Source organism: Mesocricetus auratus, unplaced genomic scaffold (genome assembly GCF_017639785.1).
Source record: "Mesocricetus auratus isolate SY011 unplaced genomic scaffold, BCM_Maur_2.0 Super-Scaffold_100014, whole genome shotgun sequence".
NCBI lineage: Eukaryota > Metazoa > Chordata > Mammalia > Rodentia > Cricetidae > Mesocricetus > Mesocricetus auratus.
The window spans coordinates 30,542,193-30,564,503 of NW_024429197.1; the positions used below are offsets into that span (position 1 = coordinate 30,542,193).

At 42.9% G+C, this 22,311-nt stretch overlaps 1 protein-coding gene across 4 annotated transcripts in view; it reads left to right on the forward strand.

Annotated features, from left to right (window-relative positions):
* Nucleotides 1-19,471, forward strand: part of Zfyve9 (zinc finger FYVE-type containing 9) — a 142,412-nt gene extending 122,941 nt beyond the window's left edge. For all 4 annotated transcript variants that reach the window (XM_040756993.1, XM_040756995.1, XM_040756996.1 and 1 more), the window contains 6 exons: nucleotides 325-475; nucleotides 3,176-3,256; nucleotides 10,537-10,699; nucleotides 14,463-14,568; nucleotides 17,063-17,239; nucleotides 19,242-19,471. In XM_040756993.1, the coding sequence (XP_040612927.1) occupies nucleotides 325-475; nucleotides 3,176-3,256; nucleotides 10,537-10,699; nucleotides 14,463-14,568; nucleotides 17,063-17,239; nucleotides 19,242-19,403 (840 nt within the window). In that variant the 3' untranslated portion in view covers nucleotides 19,404-19,471. The remainder of the gene's footprint in view (nucleotides 1-324; nucleotides 476-3,175; nucleotides 3,257-10,536; nucleotides 10,700-14,462; nucleotides 14,569-17,062; nucleotides 17,240-19,241) is intronic.
* The last annotated feature ends 2,840 nt before the right edge of the window (nucleotides 19,472-22,311 follow it).

Below are 22,311 nucleotides of genomic sequence, written 5' to 3' on the forward strand. Positions count from 1 at the left end.
ATAGTGGTGCATACCTTTAATCCCAGCAGTCTGGAGGCAGAGGCAGGTGGATGTCTATGAGTTCAAGACCAGCCTGGTTTATATAGGAGTTTTAGACCTTATACAGAGTGTGACCCTGTCTCAAACAATAACAACGACAAAAAGAAAGCAAATGAGTACAAAAGGTGCATATGTTATATGACCAACATGCACAGGGAACTTTTGTATTCTAAACTAGCTGTGACTGACTTTTTGTCTTTGAGAAGCTGGTGTTTTATCTTGTTTAAAAGGAAAATTGCTCATTCTTGTAGAATAAAACTAACCCAATGCTTCCTTTGGTTGCAGATGATGAAAGCCATGAACAAGTCTAATGAGCATGTCCTGGCAGGAGGTGCCTGTTTCAATGAAAAGGCAGATTCTCATCTTGTGTGTGTGCAGAATGATGATGGAAACTATCAGACCCAGGCCATCAGTATTCACAATCAGCCCAGGAAAGGTAAGGAGGTGAACTACTGGAGGGGTTTTATTTTTATTTATTTATTTTCACTATTATTTAAACATGTGTGGATGTCCTGCTTACATGTATGTCTGTGCACCACATGTGTGTCTGGTTCTCGCAAAGTCCAGAAGAGAGCATTGGCTCCTCTGGACCTAGAGTTACACACAGTGGCAAACCATGATGTGGGTCCTCTGGAAGAGCAGTTAATGCTCTTAACCATTGAGCAATATCTTCCACCCCTGTTTTATTTTAATTATTATAGTTTTGAGGCAGGGTCCCTCCATGTATTCCTAGCTGGCCTGAAAATCATCACGTGAACCAGGCTGGCCTTGAACTCAGAGATCTGCCTGTCTTTGACTCCTGAGCGCTGGGACTGAAGTCTCGTGCCACCTGGCATAGTGACTTTTTTACGGTGGAAGGTGTTTCTGCTAAAGGATTGAATATCTCTGGTCCCTACCACTTACTTTCCAGTAGATATGTAACTACAAATTGATCTTTTCAATTATATTTTCAGAATTATTTTCCCTACTCAAATGGTTGTCTGTCTCTTTAAGCCTTCAAATTTGCAAATATGATCTTTGTTATAGAGGGAATCATTTTAAAAGAACGCTTAGGCTAGAAAGATGGCTCAGCAGTTAAGAGTCCATAATAAGACTCCCTCTCTCCTTCCCTCCCTCCCTCCCTCTTTCCCTTCCCCCCTCCCTCTTCCTCTCACCCTCCCTCCCTCTTTCTGTCTTTCTTTCTGTTTTTTGAAACAGGGTTTCTCTGTGTAGCTCTGGCTGTCTGGCCTCAAACTCAGAAATCCACCTACCTGCCTCTGCCTCCTTCGTTCTGGGATTAAAGGTGTGTGTCACCCTGCCTGGTGCCTAGAGCTTCTTCATAAGACCTTAGTACAATGCCCTGTACTCGCACAGGCTAAGTATGAGCCACCTGTAACTCCGCTTCCACCAGCATCCAGTGCCTCTGGCTTCCACATGCACCTGCATTCTCTCAAGTGCACAGAGGCACACACACAGGTTAAATAATAACATTGAATATTTTTAAAAGAAAAGAACTGTTCGGATACTGACGAGGCAACATTGATATCTGAAAGTGAGGTGTGTAGCAGTGTTTGCAGCTGAGGGAAGACCTTTGTTTAGTATTGTCTGGAGTATGGTCTCACCACTTACAAAGGAAGACTGCTCATGAGGTGGATCTTACAGATGCCCAAGTGGCCCTGAAGCACATTCAAATTCAAGAAGCCCTGTTCAGATGGTGGTACCCAAAATATTCTCGGGTCCTGTGGCTTGAAATGTTTACGTAGTCAAGCGTGGTACTATGTAAAGAGACCCTGTCTCAAAACAAAACAAAAATAAGTAAATAAATAAGTTATTCACATAAAAAAGTCTTAAATCTGGGAAAGCTGTATTAAATAAGTTTCAGTCACCCAACAGTGGATGGAGAAAAACGATGGTGTTTGACTTTTCCCAAATCCAGTTCCAATGGGCAAGTGTTACAGGGAACCAGTTTGGCTCAATTTGAGACATGCTCTATAATTCTGAGAGTTGTCCAGAGGTAGGATGCTTACCTTGTGCCTTCCTGTCTGACAAAGAATGGATCACTGCCTGTTAGATGTATTAGAACAACCAGAAGGAAGGTGGGTTAGTCCAGTCCAGTTTAAGATGTAGGAAAAGCCAAGTGTTGGTGGCGCACGCCTTTATTCCCAGCACTTGGGAGGCAGAGGATGTAGTTCTCTGTGGCAAGGCCAGCCTGGTCTACATAGTGAGTTTCAGGAAAGCCAGAACTACACAGTGAGACCCTGTCTCAAAAAAGCGATTAAAAACACCAAAACAAACAAACAGAATAATTCTGCTTGGCAGATAAGTAGCTAACAGACCTGTTTTGCTTTTCAATGGGTATTTATTTCTAACCTCTTCAGTATATACTCAGTTGTAAAATAGAAAATCTGTCGGGGTGGTGGTGGTAGTGGTGCACACCATTAATCCTTTAAATCAGTGCTGGGAGGAGAAGCAGGTGAATTTCTGAGTTTGAAACCAGCCTGGTCTACAGATAAGTTTCAAGACAGCCAGGGATACACAGAGAAACCCTGTCTTGAAAAATGAAAAAAAAATCTAGAAGTCTATGAAGAGCCCAGTGATTAATAGTTTAGACTTGACAGTGTTTGCTACCAGCTGCTCCTTTTAGCGTTCTAGTACTAGACTGCTTTAGAAAATATGTAAATGGATGGACTGGGCAGTGGTGGTGCTCCCCTTTAATCCCAGTACTTGGGAAGCAGAGGCAAGCAGGTCTCTGTGCATTGCAGTCTACAAAGTGAGTTCCAGGACAGGTTCCAAAGCTACACAGAGAAAGCCTGTCTCCAAACTACACCCCCCAAAAGGAAATATGTAAATGTATGGAACTAGCTGTGTTCCAGTAAACATTTCTTTCAGAAATATGCTACAAGCCAAGCTAACCTTAGGACCATTAAGGTTTTATTTGTAAAATTCTTTGATTCTTGATTGAAAAAGTGTCTTGCAGAATGTAGGATTGATTGTGTCATAAAACTTTTCACAGACAGCATTTGAACTAATTGGTTAGTTGCACATGGTGGTGCTTTGTTTTCTGTGTGGTGTATTTGGAATTCCAAATGCCTCATATTATTCCCAATGCCCATCTCAGTGATCTGTCTTCACTAATCTATTTCTGTGTCTGTTGTAGTGACCGGTGCCAGTTTCTTTGTGTTCAGTGGCGCTCTGAAATCGTCTTCAGGATACCTTGCCAAGTCCAGTATTGTTGAAGGTAACGGATGAATTGTTTATTTCATGTGCCTCAATTCGGTCCTGATTATACAGCTGAAATGTGAGTGATACTGAGTTCACTGAGGGCTGAGATGTAGCTCAGGTGGTGGAGAAATTTGCCTCTGAATTTGCTGCACAAACCAGATGTGGTAGTAAAGATCTGTGATCCCAGGATTGGGTAAATGGAGGCAGAAGTACAAGCTCATTCTAGAGAGTTCAAGGCTAGCCTAGACTACATGAACTGTAGGGGTGGGGCTTGACACTTTTGCTGTGGACATCTGTCTTAGGGTTTTATTGTTGTGAAGATACACCATGACCAAGGCAACTCTTTTTTTTTTTTTTTCTCGAGACAGGGTTTTTCTGTATTGCTTTGGAGACTGTCCTGGAACTCACTCTGTAGACCAGGCTGGCCTTGAACTCACAGAGATCCGCCTGCCTCTGCCTCCTGAGTGCTGGGATTAAAAGCATGAGCCACCAACACCCGGCTCCAAGACAACTCTTATGAAGGAAAACATTTAGTTGGGACTAATTCAGAGCTAAAGTTCATTTTCATCATGGCAGGAAGCATGGTAGCATGCAGGCAGATACGGTGCTGCAGAGGCAGCTGAGAGCTCTACATCTGGATCTTCAAGCAACAGGAAGAGACAGTGAGCCACTGGACCTTGCTTAAGTTTCTAAAACCTCAAAGCCCACCCCCCAGTGACACACTTCTTCCAACAGGGCCACACCTCCTCCAGCAAGGCCACACCTCCAGCAATGCCACTTCCTATGAGTCTATGGGGAGCATTTTAATTCAGACCACAATGTGTAACCTGCATTTTTTTTTTTTAACTGCCAGCTACTCAGGAGGCTGAGGCAGGAAGTAACTGGAACTCATGGAACCCAGGAGTTCCAGACCAGACTAACCAACATAGCAAGAAAAACAGGCAAGCAAACAAAAACCTGGCACAGAATGCCTAGTTCTCTAAAGAAGGGATTAAGTACAGGTACCATAGGCACTGGTGAACTGTTGGAGATGACCATTCACATTTCTGATACAGGGTGCCTGAAAGGTTATGATATAGGATCAGATACCATAGTGCAGACAGGCAAGAGTGTAGGCGGTGTCACCCTCTCCTACCCGCAGAAATACTCCCACTGTTCCTGAAGTGCTGAATGCAGTGTGCTTGCCGTGGTTGTTGTAATTAGCCTTGGCACACACCCTGACAGAGGCTGATTAAACACCTTTGAAGGCGGGCCAGCTTGCTATTTACTTTCCTTTTGCAATTGTCATTCTTTACTGTATTTTGGTCTATTTATTCGTGTTGCATTACAAATTACCCCAAAATTTGATGGCGTAAAACAGTTCTTTTATCATGCTTCTGACTCTTCTGGCTAAGGAATCTTGATAGGGCAGTACAGAGAGGGAGAGTTTGACTCTGCTCCATGACATTTGGTGGTCTCATTTGGGATGACTTAAAGATACAAAGTTACTTTCCAGCAACAAGATAGAATTCTCTGAAGATATTTTTCACGTATCTGTCTGGGGCCTAGGATGATTTGGAGACCAGGAGTGATCTCTGGAGGGTTGTAAACACAAGTGCCCCAGCAACAAAGTAGAAGCTGTATTGCCTTTTGTGCCCAGCTGGGAACCCATGTCCTGTAACTTTCACAGTGCTCCAGTGCTGGCAGGGCAAAGAGAAGACATAAGAAAATTACTTTTGAGACAGGAAGTTTTGTCTTTATACTACTATTGACTGTATGTGACAGTGAATTGGGGTTTTTGTTTTGGTATTTACTACCAAGAGTGCAGTTGAATTATATTGCTATAGTTTTTTGTTTTGTTTTTGATTTTCTGAAACAAGATCTCACTAGGTAGCCTTGGCTAGCTTGGAACTTGTTATATATACTGTCATAATCTTAAACTCAAAAAGATCCTCTTACTGGCTCAGTCATTATAACAGTTTTAAAAAGATCAAAACCAGTCCAATAGTAATAATGCCAATGAGTTACATTTTAATATTATAATAAGTATAAAACAGATTCTTACTGGGAATGTTCATGTTACAGTAAAAATAAATTTTTACCACTTTAAAATGTAGTAAACAGTCCTGCCCTAAGCACATCAATCTTGAGAAAAATGAATTTATAGTACATTTTGAATACATTTACTCAGTCAATGGTCATAATGTAACAAGGGTGAAAAACTAACAAGATGGAACTATAGGATCTTGTGTGCTTCAGGCTGGCCTTGAATTCATTGTGTAGCTAAGGATGATTTTGGACCTGTGGTCTTCCTTCCTCTACCTTGTGAATACTGGGATTGCAAGTACTTACCACCACCACACTTAGTACAGGAATTTCTTGGGATAAAATCCAAAGCATCATGCATACTAGGAGAGCAGTCTATGAGACTGCTACAGAGAACTATAAAATATTCAGCCAAACTTTTTTTGAAGCAGCCTAGGTCAGACACAGCTCAAGCTCAGCTTTGCTTGCTGTAAGATAAGACATTGTAGGTCTCCAGCTCAGGGGACGTCTTTTAGATGTTATTATTTTAAGGATTTATTTATTTTGCTTTACATGTATGAGTGTTTTGCTTGCATGTATGTATGTGTTCCACATGCATGCCTGGGGCCAGAAGAGGTCATATGGGAGTGATAGATGTCCTGGAGCCAGAATTGCAGATGGCTGTGAACCACTGTGTAGGTGCTTGAAATTGAACCTGGGTTCTGTGGAAGAGCAGAAGTGCGCTTAACCACTAAGCCACTCCTCTGCACCGTTACTGTCTTTGAGATAAGGGCAAGGTCATACTATGAAGTTCAGGCAGACCTAGAACTTGCTATGTAGCACAATTAGAATTGAACTCTAGGCTCTCAGTCTGCAGCCTCCCAAGTGCTGGGGTCACAGGAGTATGCTGTGATGCTTAGCTGATAGGTGATCGTGTTCATGGTAGTTTACTCCACCTAAGAGCATTCCTGGGCCTGTGAGTTGTCTCAGTGAGTAAAGGCATGTGTCACCAAACCTGATGACCTGAGTTTCATTCCTGGGATCTACATGTTGGAAGGAAAGAGAACTGACTCCTCCTGCAAGTTGTCCTCTGATCTCATGTAAACCGTGTCATTTACACACACCCTCAAATCAATAAATGTAAGTAATAGCATTCCCTTTTTGAAAAGTATTTTAAAAATATATTAGTTAATAATTCCATACATATATAATGTAGCTTAAACATATCCATTCCCAACTCTCCCCAGGCCCTTCCCCCAACAAACACACACACATATATACACAGGCACCCTCCACACACCCAACACACATACACACCCAGCACACACACATATATATACAGATACCCTACAAACACCCAACACACATACCTAACACACATACACACTCAAGACACACACACATATATACAGACACCCTACATACACCCAACACACACACACACACATATATATATACACACCCAACACACACACATACACAGATAGCCTACACATACCCAACACATACATAATTACTTTTTTTAAATCTTTAGGAAAACAGGAGGAAAGAAATTGTTGGCCCAGTGAGATGGCTCAGTGGATAATAGCACTTTCAGTTAGCCTGATAACCTGAGTTTAAACTCTGGACCCCAGGGTACAAAGAGAGAACCAACTCTCAACTCACACAGATTCACCTGCCTCTGTCTCCCCAGGACTGTGCTACCACAACTCAGCCAGAGAGTCTTTTAAAATCCCATCTTTCTTTCTTGTTTTTTAAGCCTCTATTTAAAAGTTTGCAAATAAAAATATTTTAATGTTTTATTTATTTAAAATACTTGTTTAAACTTTATTAAAAAATTTTCAGGGGCTGGAGAGATGCCTCAGAGGTTAAGAGCACTGGCTGCTCTTCCAGAGGTCCTGAGTTCAATTCCCAGCAACTACATGGTGGCTCACAACCATCTGTAATGAGATCTGGCACCCTCTTCAGGTGTGCAGGCAGAACACTATATACATAACAAATAAATAAATCTTTAAAAACCTTTCAAATATAAACATGTACTCATTTTTATTTTATTTGTATGAGTGTTTTGCCTGCATGTGTGTCTGTGTACCACAGGCATGCCTGATGCCCTGAGAGACCAGGAGAGGGCATCAGATTCACTAGCTGGAGTTTCAGAAGGGTTTAAGATGCCAGGTTGTTTTGGGAATCAAACGCAGGTCCTCTGAAAGATCAGCCCATGTTCTTACTGTATGAGCCATCTCTCCAGACCGACAAAATCCTTTGAATATAACTTAAATGAGCAATTGAATTGACTCAGATTCTTATAGATGCAAAGCAATGTGTTTAAATTTTTTTGTGTTGGGCCGCAACATGACTTAGGAGGTCAACGCACACATTGCCAAGTCTAATAACCTAAGTTGGATCCCCAGAACCTGTGTGATGGAAAGAGAAAACCAACTCCTACAAGTTGTCCTCTGATCTCCATATTCATGACCCTGCACATATACACAGAAAATGAATAAGGAATTTTTAGAAAAATTATATTAAAGAAATTATTTGTAATTAAATAAACATATAGTATAATTAAATACTACATTAAAGAAATTATTTTATGAGATCATGTGTATGTGGCCACAAATCAGAAAAAAATGTTCAGTATGTGGCATTTTACTCTCAAAATTTTAATTTTGACTCAGGTAGTGTGAAAAACAGTTGGCTGTGAATCCGTCTAAAACTGGGAGGGTTGAGGACTGCCCCATTTTTAGTCAGTATGTGATATAGTACCAAACCTACTACTGTAATTCTGTATTCAGCAGTCATTTTAGTAACATGCTGTGAAGAAACACCATGTCTAAGGCAACTCTTATGAAAGAAAGCATTTAATTGGGGAGGGGCCTGCTTTCAGTTTCAGAGGTTTAGTCCCTTATAGTATGGAGCATGGCAACATGCAGGTAGGCACTGGAGCAGTTGCTGGGAGCTACCTGATTCTCAGGCAGAGACAGACAGACACTGGGCCTGGCTTTGGCTTTTGAAAACTCAAAAGTGACACACTTCATCCAGCAAGGGCACACCTAGTCCAACAAGGCCACACCTCCTAACAGTGTCACTCCCTGGTGACAAAGCATTCATATCTATGAGCCTATGGGGGCCATTAATATTCAAATCACTCCATTCCACTCCCTGGCCCCCATAGGTTTGTAGCCATATCATAATATAAAAATGCATTCAGTCCAACTTCAAAAGTCCCCATAGTCTATCACAGTCTCAACACTGTTTAAAAGTCCAAAGTTGAAAGTCTCTTCTGAAACTTTTTGCAGTCTCTTGACTATAGCCCCCTATAAAATCAAAATTTAAAAAAATCACATACTTCCAACATACAATATCATCCCAAAGGATAGGAAAGGGACATAATGAGGAAATATGGTCCCAAAACAAGAATGCAAACACCAGTGATGGGGCAGGGAGGAGGGGAATGATTGCCATAGGCCTTTAATCCCAGCATTCTGGAGGCAGAGGCAGGTGTATCTGTGAGTTCAAGGCCAGCCTGGCCTACATAGAGTTCCAAAACAGCTAAACCCTGTCCTGGAAGGTATTGGTGAGGAATGCAAAGCAGTAGGTCAGATCTCCAACTCCTTCCATCTTTGTTGACCGCACCACGCTTGTCTCCCTTGGGTTGGTTACACACCTTTTCTGAAGCTTTCCTAGGCAGGTATCCACAGTTCTGATGACTCCAACACTTGAGGTCTCCAGTGAAATCCATGCAATGGCCTCTGTGGGCTTGATGCAGGAACTCCCGACATATGCCTGGCTTTAGTTGCCTTCCTTAGCTATGGAGGAAGATTCCATAACCACTTTCTTGTTTTCTTGACTCTAAAGCCAGAACCATATGACTGAAGCTACCAAGTTCTGCTTGCTGGGGCTCAACTCTATGTTTTAATGGTTTCCTTCACTGCATAAGGTTTTCTTTAATTTCTTTTCACAAGTTGGACGCTTAGCTGGTTGGGATCTTGTCCTGAGATCACAACTCCTTTTATTCCATTTAGTATTAGGATTTTCTTTAAACTTTCTATCTCCTTGAGCATTGAACGTAACTCCATTACACTTCCTTTCTCCTTTAACTGTATTTTGTACTTTTTCTTGCTGAGCTTGCTCCTTTTCATTATAGATCAGTATAACAGTGACCTCTAATAATCACATGACAGGGTCAGTACTAGGCTCTCTCCAAGTTTCCTCTGCCAATCCCATTATCTAAAACTCTTCGATTTGGTCTCAGGCAGATTTTTTTGGACAAAGACACAAAGCAGTCATATTTTTGCCAAAAATATCACAAGAATGATATTCAGTTCACTTGCTAGTATTCGTTTCCTCTAAAAACCTCTTGCAGATTATGCTGTCATAATCTGCATTGCTATCAGCAGCACTGTCTTCCATGCTCCTACACTAGCATGGCTCATTATCCCAAAGTCTGCATTTTGCCAAAAGCAGCATGGTCAGGCCTATCACAGCAGTACCTTGCTCCCTGGTGCCAAATTTTGTTTTAGTCGATATTCTACTGCTGTGAAGAGACATCATGTCCAAGGCAACTCTCAGAAGATAAAGCATTTAGTTGGGGCTTGCTTACAGTTTCAGTTTTGGTCCATCAGCATCATGGTATGGAGTGTGACAGCATGCAGGTACGCACTGGAGCAGTAGTTGAGAGCTGTATCCTGATCCTCGGGCAAAGAGACAGACAGACAGACAGACAGACAGACAGAATGCCAGTGCACATGATAAGAGTGTGGTAATTGCAAGAGGGCAAATGGGATAAGATGCTCTTTGAGCCTGAAGAGCAGGGGTATAGTCCTGTGTAAGTATTCCCTTTGAGCAATCTCAGAAGAAGCTCTTTTTTTTTTTAAGATTTATTTATTATGTATACGGTATTCTGCCTGCATGCCAGAAGAGGAAACCAGATCTCATTATAGATGGTTGTGAGTGATCATGTGGTTGCTGGGAATTAAACTCAGGACCTCTGGAAGAGCTGCCATTGCTCTTAACCTCTGAGCCACTACCTCTCCAGCCCCCAAGAATCTTTCTTAATGGGGTCTGAAAGTTAGTGAGCAGGGTTGAAGCCCAGGGAATCTCTGTTTGCTCTCCTTACACCTCTTTCAATAAGAGTTCTAGCTCAAAAAGAAAGCCACATTTTGTCTGTTGGCTTTGCAAAGCTTACATTTAGTATCAGAGGATCTGCTAGACACTAGGCACTGTGTCTCAACCTCCCTTCCTGGCTTTTCCCTGTTCCCATCTGTATTATCTTCATGTTGATATTCATAGATGGCGTTATGGTCCAGATCACTGCAGAGAACATGGATTCCTTGAGGCAGTCACTTCGAGAGATGAAGGACTTTACCATCACTTGCGGGAAGGCGGATGCAGAGGACCCCCAGGAGCAGATCCACATCCAGTGGGTGGATGATGACAAGAAAGCTAACAAAGGGTAAGTGCAGCCCTCAGAGCCAGTTAGGGAATCAGTGCCAGGCTTTATCTGCTGTGCACACTGGCATTTTAGAGTCTCACTAGAAGCCTACCTACAAAAAAAAAAAAAAAAGGGGACATGTAACAGAAATGTTAATTTCTGTGTTTCTAGCTTAATTATTTTAAAAAGATTTGTTTTTAACATTTTTTGAAGTTATGTGTCTGGGTGTGCCTGTGTACATGACTGTGGATGCTCATAGACACACAGGCCTGATTCCCCTGACTCTGGATTTACAGGTGACTGGGAGCCATCTATCCTGGCTACTGGGAACCAAGCCCAGTTCCTTATCAAGCAGGGTATGCTCTTAACCATTGAGCAGCCTCTCCAGCCGGGTCTCTTTACCCGAGTTCTGAAGGATTCACTGTATGCATGCCTGAGGGAAAGGTAAGGCAGTGAAACAGGAGCTGATCCTCTAAAGTTGCTCAAATAGAAATACCCACACCTTTTGGGCACCAAGCATCTCTACTGACACATTCCATTTGACAGACTGGTGCCTCATTTGAATAAGCATGTACCTACAGGCTAAGACACAGCAGACTCTGATGTAAAGCCATCTTCCTGGGCTTCAAAGCCAAATTCTTCCCTGGCTCATGGCAACTCTATGCTAATGGTTCACACCAAAATTCTGGATTAATTTTGACACCTCTTTCTCTCCTATCACAGTTAACCCGACAGTAAATCCTGTTGGCTATGCTTCAGAATATATCCCATCACAGTGGCTCTGACCACCTCTATTGCCACTACCTCTGTTTACAAGGCAGCTTACCCAGCTTAAACAATCTTAGTGTGGACAGCTGCAGTAGCCTGAGGTGTCCCTCACTGAAGTCTTCTCATTCTGACCTGTCTCTAGTCTCTCTTAACACAGCTGCCAGAGTTACCTCACTTTTCTTTTCAAACCATCAATGGCTTCTGCCGTCTTTCAATATAAAATTTGAAGTCACTTGTTACCTCTTCAGGGCCTGCATTTCTTGTTTTTGAAACAGGATCTGTCTCTGTAGCCCAGGCTGGCCTGGAATTCACTGTGTAGTACTGCCGAACGCAGTGTCAAGGTGGTTTTCCTTCCTCAGCCTCCTGAGCGCTCAGCATGACATTGGCCTTCTCACTTGAGCACAGCTGCACACCTGCCCCAGCCCTTTGCATATGCCGCTCTCAGCCTGCCTCCTCCTCTTCCTCAGGATGTCGTCCCCCTTCACGGGTTCCCAATGACACTGTCCCCATCCACTCTTCTCTGGCCACATCTGGGTTCTAACTCTGACAGTGCATTCTTCTTTTCATATACAGTGAAACTTTCAGTATTTCCCATTCTGCAACTTAGATTTCTTCTTAAAGTTTACTGCATTTATTTATTTTGGGGATGAACTTGCCATGGCACACCTGAAGAGGACAACTTGGTGCAGTTGCTTCCTTCTTTTACCTTTATATAGGCTGAGGGTCAAACTCCAAGTGGCCAGACCTTTCCCTGCTGAGCTACCTTGCTAGGCCCTAATTTAACTTTTGATGTATAAAGAATTAAGGACCGAGCCAGACATGGTGGAGCACACCTTTAATCCCAGCTCTCAGGAGGCAGAGGCAGATGGATCTGAGTTCCAGGCCAGCCTGACTACATCATGAGACCCTATCTTGAACAAACTACAAAGACCCAAGAACATAAACAGGTTTAAGAGTTATTAAATAGAGTCTATCCAGGAAGTGGTGGCGACACCTTTAATCCCAGCACTTGGGAGGCAGAGGCAGGGAGATCTCTGTGAGTTCGATACCAGCCTGTTCTACAGATTGAGTTTCAGGACAGCTTCCAAAGCTACACAGAGAAACTGTTTTGAAAAACCAAAAAAGAAAAAAAAGTCGAATCTTTGTCAATTGTTGTATGTTCTTTTCAAAGTAAATGTGTATCTCCATATATTTAATTTACTATATTTTAATGGAGAAATAACTGTCAAAAGTATACCAAGCTGAGGCAAGACCAAGTCCCTCCTCCTTGTATCTAGGCTGAACAAGGTATCCCACCATAGGGAATGGGCTCCAAAAAGCCAGTTTATGCCCCGGAATAGGCCCTGGTGCCACTGCCAGCGCCCCCCCCAAACATATCAAGTCACATAACTGTCACCTGAATTCAGCGGGTATAGTTCAGTCCCATACTGTGAACTCCTACTAGCTTGGGTCAGCAGCTGTCTCTGTGGTTTTCTCCATTGTGGTGTTGACCCCTCCCCCATTCATATGATCCCTCCTCCCTCTTTTCAGCTGAACTTCAGAAGCTCAGCCCAGTTCTGGACTGTGGGTCATTGCATCTGTTTCCATCAGTTACTGAATGTAGGTTCTATGATGATAACTAGGATAGTCACTAATCTTATTAAAGGGGAAGGCCCATTCAGACACCCTCTCCACTATTTCTAGGAATCTTAGCTGGGGTCAAGCTTGTGGATTCCTGAGAATTTCTCTAGCATTAGGTTTCTCCCTAAACCTATAAAGGCTCCCTCTATCAAGATAACTCTTTCATTGCTCTACCCCTCAGTCCCTCCCCCAACTTAGTCTTCTTGATCCCTCATGTTTCCATCTTCACTTCCTCCCTCCTACCCTCTCCCCCAGTTTACCCAGGAGATCTTACTATTTTCCCTTCCTGGGGCTCTCCATGCGTGTCCCTCCTTGTTACCTGGCTTCTCTGGGGTTGTGGATTGTAGCCTGGTTATCCTTTGCTTTACATCTGATATCCACTTATGAGTGAGTACATACTGTGTTTGTCTTTCTGGGTCTGAATTACCTCACTCAGGATGGTTTTTTCTAGTTCCATCCATTTGCCTGCAAATTTCAAGATGTCATCGTTTTTTACCAATGAGTAATACTCCATTGTATAAATATACCACGTTTTCTTTATCCATTCTTCGGTTGATGGACTTCAAGGTTGTTTCTAGATTCTGGCTATTATAAATAATACTGCTATGAATATAGATGAGCAAAATGGAAAAATCTCCTATACTCTTGGATAGGTAGGATCAACACAGTAAAAATGGCAGTCTTACCAAAAGCAATCTACAGATTCAGTGCAATCCCCATCAAATTCCAACACTATTCTTCATAGACCTGGAAAGAGCAATACTCAACTTCATATGAAAAAAAAAAACCCAGGATAGCCAAAATAATGCTGTACAATAAGGGAACTTCTGGAGGCATCACCATCCCTGACTTCAAGCTCTACTGTAGAGCTAAAGTAATAAAAAACAGCTTGGTAATGGCATAAAAACAGACACCTGGATCAATGGAATCAATGTGAGCAAGCTCTTATCACTGAGCCAAATCCCCAGCCTTAAATAGTTCTTAATAAACTTCATTAAACTCCCGAGGTTCCCAGCAGTAGTTGGTAACTACAGCATCCAGGGATGACATGTCAGGCCCCTCCCCTTCAGAATTGCCTTTCTCAGGCAGATGAGCAAAGAGGAGCATGGTGAATGTTAGGAGTCAGGAGTAGAGTGGGAACCAGGTTGGGTAAGTAGCCATTTATTTATTAAAGAAATGCTAGGGAAAGAGCAGGTGGCAGTCAACAACCTGCTTATATTACAGTAAACTTTTAAAACTGGCTCCTTGCAAAGTGTCTACGTTGTTTCAGTGCATACCCCTTCCCATGAGCAGTCTGCATCTTGACATGGTATGCTGCAGATGTCTTCAGCAAGGCATATTTGGTATTTGGTAGCAAAATGTGACAAGATACCTCCTTCCCTGTTCTCTTTTCTAGCGTGGTGAGTCCTATAGATGGGAAGTCCATGGAATCTATAACAAATGTGAAGATATTCCACGGATCCGAGTATAAAGCAAATGGAAAAGTCATCAGATGGACAGAGGTAAGAAATTTCCACACAATTTTTTGCTAAGCCAAACGCCCCATTCCGGGCTGATTAGGAAGGAAAAGTTGAGCCAGAGAGGTGGGTCAGTGGGTAAAGGCATTTGCCACCAAGCCTGAAGATCTGAATTCAGTGCTTGGGACCCATATGGTGGAAGGAAAGAACCAACTCCCACATTGACCTCTGACTTCCTCACACTCTACATGGTCCTTGTGTGACAAATACACATTTAAAAAACAAAATAGTAAACTTTCTCTAAGAAAAATGTTTCTCTGAGGAAAAATACCTTTTCATTTATCTAGTATATTTAATTCCTCTGAATCTGTCTTAGCTCACTGGAAAAGGAAGTCCAAAAGTACAGCCTGCTACACTCTGATGTGTCTTCTGATGAACTCACTTTCAGATGTATTTGCTTTGGAGGGCAAGAAGGCTGTCTCTGGTGGTCACCTGGGCTGTGTCCTTCAGAAAGCTGAGTATGCCATGCTGCACTCAAGACCACTGAATGACATGGTCTTCAAAAGACCAACAATTGGGGCTGGAGAGATGGCTCAGTGGCTAAGAGCACTAGATGACCTTCCAGAGGTCCTGAGTTCAATTCCCAGCAACCACATGATGGCTCTGTAATGAGATCCTGAAGCCCTCTTCTGGCACGTAGGGATACATACAGACAGAACACACAACACACACACCACTATCTATATACATACATACATATATAAAAAATAAATCTTCAAAAAAAGACAATTCACAGTAAGATTTGTCAAAATTACAAAGCAAACAAGTAGTGTAAGTTCCTGTTTCAAAGCCAGATCTAGCCAGCTCTTAAGCAGCTAGCCAGGTGTGGTCACACACTTGTAATCATGGTACTTGGGAGGGTGAGGCAGGGAGATCACAAATTTAAGGACAGTCTGGGCTACCAACATCCTGCATCAATTAATTTTTTTTAAGTCCTACAACACAACCCCTATCCATAAGGCTTGGGGAAAACTCTTAAGAGTGGCAGACAGGTCGTAAGAATCAGAGGACTGGCACATGTGTTGTGAGGTAGTGTCTTTCTTCTGTGTGTGATGGGAAAGTTCAATATGGTCGCCTAAGCAAGTCCTCATGACAACTTGAGTTGACATGACAAAGTAGACTGGGAAATTTCACAAGGCTCCACTCTAGATGAAGGCTATAGGTAATTAATGGTTGCTGGGTGAGAGAGAGGGAAAGTAGGTATTATGGAAGCTTTTGAAAGCCAGGTGTAGTGGTGCATGCTTGTAATCCCAGTACTCAGGACAAACATGAGGATTGCTGCCCATCCAAGGCTAGCCTAAACTCTCCCCAGTGTGTCACAGGCAGCCAGGGCTACACAGACAGGAGAGGCGGGAGGGAAAGCAGGTCCTTTGAGAAGCAGAATTCAGTCTGTGAGCTGTGAAATGGCTCAGTGATTGAAAGCCCTTGCCATATAGAGCCTTAGGTTGGACAGTGAGCCACGAGGATCCTCCTGTCTCCACCTTCCTAGTACCGGGATTGAGAGAGCACACCACCACACCAGCATTTTTTTTTTTTTATGTGGGTTCTGGGGAATCAAACTCAGTCTGACATCTTATGAGGCAAGAACTTTACAAACTGACCTAGAGCCCAAACCCAGAAAACTTTAAGTTCCTTGAAAACTGGCATGGCATTATGACCCCTGTAGTCACAATGACTCAGAAACTCAGGCAGGGGGCTATCTTGAGTTAAGAAATTAGCCTGGTAGCCAGGCAGTGGTAGCGCATATCTTGAATTCCAGCACTTGGGAGGCAGAGGAAGGCAGATCTCTGTGAGTTCAAGACCAGCCTGATCTATAGAGCTAGTTCCAGGACAACCAGAGCTGTTAAACAGAGAAACCCTGTCTTGGAAAACCTAAAAGAAATAAACAAAAGCATACACACTTCATCTGCACATGGTGGTGCATGGTGGGATGATCAGGAGCTTGGGGCTAGTCTTCTTTACTACACGATAAGTTAGAGGCCCCGTCTCAAAACAAAAGTGTACAGTGCAAAATGGGAGTCTTTTTGGTTCTATAATAGAAAGTGTATTAGACCATGGCATATGTTTGCAGACAGCAGGCAGGCTGCTGCTGCCAGTGTGTGGATGCAGACTGGCAAACAGGGATCGTTTTGAGTGCTGCACTTTTCCTTTTAAAGATTTAGTTGTGTCTGTGTGTGCATGATGTGGCAGGCACACCTGCCACAACACATATATGAAGGTCAGATGACAACATTATAGATTAGGTTCTTTCTGGGGGTTAAACGCAGGCATATACAGCTTGTGCCTTTACTGGCTAGGCCATCCTAGTAAAGTACTAGTGCTTGTGTAGTACTTTTCCTGGTCCCAAGGACTCTATTGTATACTCTTTCCATCATGTCACCTTGTACATCTTAGAGAACTGGATGCTCAAATATAGTGGTTAATCTGCTTGTTCCACATCCTAGGAACAAGGTGAAAAGTCTCTTTTGTTTGGGGATAGGTGTTTTTCCTAGAAAATGATGACCAACATAACTGCCTGAGTGACCCTGCGGATCACAGCAGATTGACCGAGCATGTCGCCAAGGCTTTCTGCCTTGCCCTCTGCCCCCACCTGAAGCTTCTAAAGGAGGACGGAATGACAAAACTGGGACTACGTGTGACACTCGACTCAGATCAAGTAAGAACCATCTTGGGAAGCTTTTGGAACTGGTCCTCAGAAGTGTCTCTTTTCTTTCTTTCTTTTTTTCTTTCTGAGTTTTCCTGATTTACCCCAAAGCATAAAAGATCCCCACATCCCACACAGGTGTGCTTCCTGGTCTGAGCCTTTTGCACTGTATGCATCCCAAGGACTGTAGAGTATGGAAGAAACAGTAAGGACCTCCTGCCACCTAGGATGAGCATGTGTTACCCTTGGAAATGTCCATTCCCACCCTTTGTGGTACTGCCCTGCAGATTCCCTAATCTTCCTTTCTTGTTCAGCTGGATCAAGTTCCTGAGTGTCATCGCAGTTGCCACTGCCTAGTAAGATCTTTCTTGCTGCTAGTATTTTCATTTAGTTAGTAGCTAGGTTTATACGTTTCCCCCCAACAATTTTCTTGTCATTGGGACTTACTTTTTTACTTTTCATTTTTTGAGCCAGAGTCTGACTATGTTGCCTTGGTTGGCCTTGAACTCACAGAGATTCATTTGCCTATCTGCCTCCTGAATGCTGAGTTAAAAGTTTGGCTTGGTGTTTTTATATGCTGTATTAACACTCCAGTCTGTACCTCCCAAACCCCAATTCCTTGTCCTAGTATCTCTCTCCTGTGACCAAGTCTCTATAGCAGGTCCCACTGGTCCTGCATTGGATGCCTATAATTTGCTAGCTGTCATTTTACCCTCAATCCAAAGCCTTGAGTTATTAGAAGTGAGTGGGGTGGGGGCTGGAGAGATGGCTCATGGATTAAGAGTACTTGTTCAGTTTCCAGCATGCACATGGTGGTTTATAACCACCCTTAACTCCAGTTCTAGGGAACCTGACTTTTTGGGCACTAGCACACATATGCTGCACATCCATACACACAGACAAAATCGTCACACATATTAAAAAATATAATAAAACAGGTTTAGTTTTAAAGAAAAAGTGAGTTTGGGCGAGAAGTTGAAATTCCTTCTGAGCCAGGTGCTTACATGAAGAACAATCTGTCCTTTCAGTGCAGTATTTAATCAAATAGATTATTAGGGCAGAGTGAAAATTTCTGTGTTTGATTTCATTTCCTGCTCATCAGCCAGTGTTTATTTTCACTTAAGTTCTTGTCCTGTGCTGAAAAAAGCATATCTGGGGCTTGGGATGTAGCTTAGATTGCCCACCTAGCATGTGTAAAGCTCTGGAACTCAGCACCACATACCTGAGTATAGTGATGCACACTTGTATCTTAGCATCCCAGAGGTGATCAAAACCTTAAGATCATTCCTGGCTACATAGCAAGTTCGAGGCCAGGCTGAGTTATATGAGAACCTATTTGAAAACAACAAAACCCAAGCTCAATGGGAAAAGGTATCCAGCTGCCAAGATTGACAACCTGAGTTCAATCCCCATAACCCATGCACTTAGTGGAAGGAGAGATCTGACTCCTAAGTTGTTCTCTGATCTCTGTATATATGTCATGGCACATGCACCATGGTGCACGAACACACCCATACACATAATATTAAATGCAATTTAGAAAAAAATTTTCGTGTATTAGTGAAGTTTCATGCTTCCATCTCACATGGTACTGATAACCTATTTAGACAGAGAGGCTCCCTCACATGGAACAAATGGATAGCAAGTGTGTTTCTAAGTTTGTGATTCTCTTGAGGGAAAGGGCCCTTTATCTTTAAATTTGTTTTCAGTTGCTAAAAAAGTGGTGTGTTGATGACTGAATGGGCTGAAGAATAAATGCTGTTATATTCCTCACTTGAGTTTTTACAACCAGAGACTGAAGTACTACCTCACTCATCTTTTTTCTTCCCAGGAAATAGACATTAGCAGATTAAGGGACTAGCACAAGGTCTCATAGCTGTCAAGTGGCCAAGGTGTCAGAATGATAAACCACAGTTAAAAGAGGAAGAACTTGTACGCACGGTTATGTGTCTAGCTCATGGAAAAAAGAGAGATCTTCCCTGTGCAGTAACCTGTCACCCCTTCTCTCTGGTAGGTTGGCTATCAAGCAGGGAGCAATGGCCAGCCCCTTCCCTCGCAGTACATGAATGACCTGGACAGCGCCTTGGTGCCTGTCATCCATGGAGGAGCCTGCCAGCTCAGTGAGGGCCCTGTCGTCATGGAACTCATCTTTTATATTCTGGAAAACATCGCATAGATGAGGACTTCGTTTTTTCTGTTCAGACCTGTTGCAACAGCAGTCATATCCAAATCATTTGCACTTTAGAACTGGAAGATTAAGCTTTTGTTAACACTATTGGTAGGGAGGGCACGGGTGGGAGCGGGGTTTAGGGGAGAGGGGTGGGGAGGGTGGTTGGGGGACAGATGCTCCATGATTTTAAGTCTTCTATGCATTCTCCAAGAAGACCCGGGCAGCTTCTTACTGCACAACAGTTACGCTATCTCTGCAGCTAACCCAACCCCCTGTTACTGTCTAGAAGAATTCTGCTCCTCTTATGGTCATGTGCTCAGAAATGCTCATATGGGTACAACCATCTCCAAGGTCAGGGTGGGGGGGCAGAAAGGAAATAAACAATGAAGCCTCACTTTTGCACTTCCTGTACAGAACTGGCATAAAAAGAATGCTCCACTGCTCCACTTACCATCCTGGTTACACCCCAGCTGCTTACCAAGGAGATGTCACACTTAGATTTGTGTTTATTTGTTCAGACTACTCACTGAATCAAACCAAAGGGGTTTCTCATCTGATAGCCATGGAAGGGTAGCTCAGTATACCAGGCTGTTTGTCTGCCTAAGTGAATGGCAGGTAGTAAAATGAGCCTTTTGTGACAGTCAGCAAAGAACACCCAAGGCATTTTTTATTTACTATACACTAGGAATATTTTTAAAGGACATTTACTAAGAAACCACTTAACTTCCAGTAAAGTTGTGAATATAAGACCGTCCTCTCTCACAGCCTTGCTAACACTGTCCACTTGATGTATCAGCGCTCTGTCTCTCTCCCTCCTCTGTAAAACTGAAGTATCAGATTAAGGTGCATACAACAGTGTCCTTACCCCTTTTCAGTAACTGTTTATTCCGTGCCCAAGTAGAACTTGGCACTGTGACTGATGGCTTTAGCCTCCCGCCTGCCCAGTGATATCCTGGGAACCTTTCCTCACCAGTGAACTTTCCAGCCTAGAATCAGGCACAGCACATAGCTCTTAGACTGCTTTGTTTCTTTGTGGCTTGTCCTGGAGTTTTGTTTTGCTTTAGCAGAAAATGTATCATTTGAGTTTGTTGTCTGACAATGACATTTATTGTATTCTCAGCCAGAATCACTTGAGGTCCTTCTGCTTCTCAGAGATGGTGGCAAATTTCATCATTATCTGCTCAACATGTCTAGTTTCTCTACTATGTATTTCCCCTTTTAAAGTAGTAACCAATAGCCGGGCGTTGGTGGCGCACGCCTTTAATCCCAGCACTTGGGAGGCAGAGGCAGGCGGATCTCTGTGAGTTCAAGGCCAGCCTGGTCTACAGAGCGAGTTCCAGGACAGCCTCCAAAGCAATACAGAGAAACCCTGTCTCGAAAAACAAAAAAAAGTAGTAACCAATATATGCAGAGGCACTTTTCAGACTATGCAAATATCTTGCTCCTCAGAATTTCCCTTAGACTTAGGACCATGGATGTTTCTAGCCTGCACTGATCTTTTACTATGACAGCTGCCAAATGAATTTCTAATTCCAGCATGCCCTTTCTTTACCAGCTGGACTTAATAATCTATAAACAGATAAGCCCTCCCTTTATCCCCATTATTCATTTAGTTTTCAGGCTGGTCTTGTGGAGTTCTGCCTTTCTTGGTACTCAGGTGAGCTCATCTTTGGGTAAGTCGAGCCTCTTCAGGCTGGTGCCTGCACCCTTTCACAACACATTTCTTTTCAGTCCTTCCTGTCTAGCCTATCGGGATGCTCCAGACTAATCTTACACTTACCTGCCAGGCTTGGAATCACTTTATCTCTAAGCAGCCCTTTAACTGGAATAGTACAGAAAACCAAGGTTTGGTTTACTCAAGATATGATACACTTTTATTTTTATCTTTGCTAAATTTATTTTTTAATTAATTAATTTATTATGTATAATGTCCTGCCTGTATGTCTGCCTGCATGCCAGAAGAGGGCACCAGATCTCATTACAGATGGTTGTGAGCCACCATGTTGCTGGGAATTGAACTCAGGACTTCTAGAAGAGCATCTAGTGCTCTTAACCTCTGAGACATCCCTCCAGCCCCCTGTTAAATTTATTTTAAAGATTACAGGTCAAATACGTTTCTCTTAGTTTGAAATATACTGCTCTAGGGCAACTGATGCTAGTGTCCATGGCATCTTCTGAAGCCCAGGCCACACAGGATCTAGTTCCTCTATAGCAAAAGCAGTGTACTCACATGACCCAGTAAGTATAGGCCTCTGGGACAGTGAGAGGCTACTGCCACCCCTCTTCTGTGGTTAGAGCTGTAGACCTGTTTGGGGAAGCAGCTGTTTTCTAAAGGCCCAAAGGCCTGGCCTAGCAGATGTGTCTGGCTGTGACCATGTCTCTCTGCTGGGTGAAGATTATACTCTATACCTGGCTTCTCCAAAGCTTTTGCTGATGGAAGCTACAGAACTGGGATCACAACCTTTCTCTTGCATTTAGGTACAAAGCCTCAGAAATGCCCTTTGGCCCTGAATAACATTAATTTGTAAGAAAAGAGCCCTGAACCATCCTCAAACCTACAACAGGAAGCACCTAACAGAGAGCCACATTTGGTGTTACTACTGAGCTTAGTCTGAGTACACTTCAAAAGACGGGTGCTTCTACAGCAGCTGCCCCAACCTCCTGCCCAACTAACTAACTACCTGCTGTTGGACATGGGTCTTCTAGAACATGCAAGGTTTTTAACCCTCCCACAAAGGACAAATTCTGGAACCATAAAGACAGGTACATTCTTAACTCATAAAATATCCTTTATGTGTAGTAAAAGTTTTTTTTGGAAAACTGGGCTTAAGCCATCAAGGATACTCACTTTTTTCTCCTTTTTAACTTTGGTTTTATATAATAAGTACTGTAATTTCTATTATAAAGTGAAATG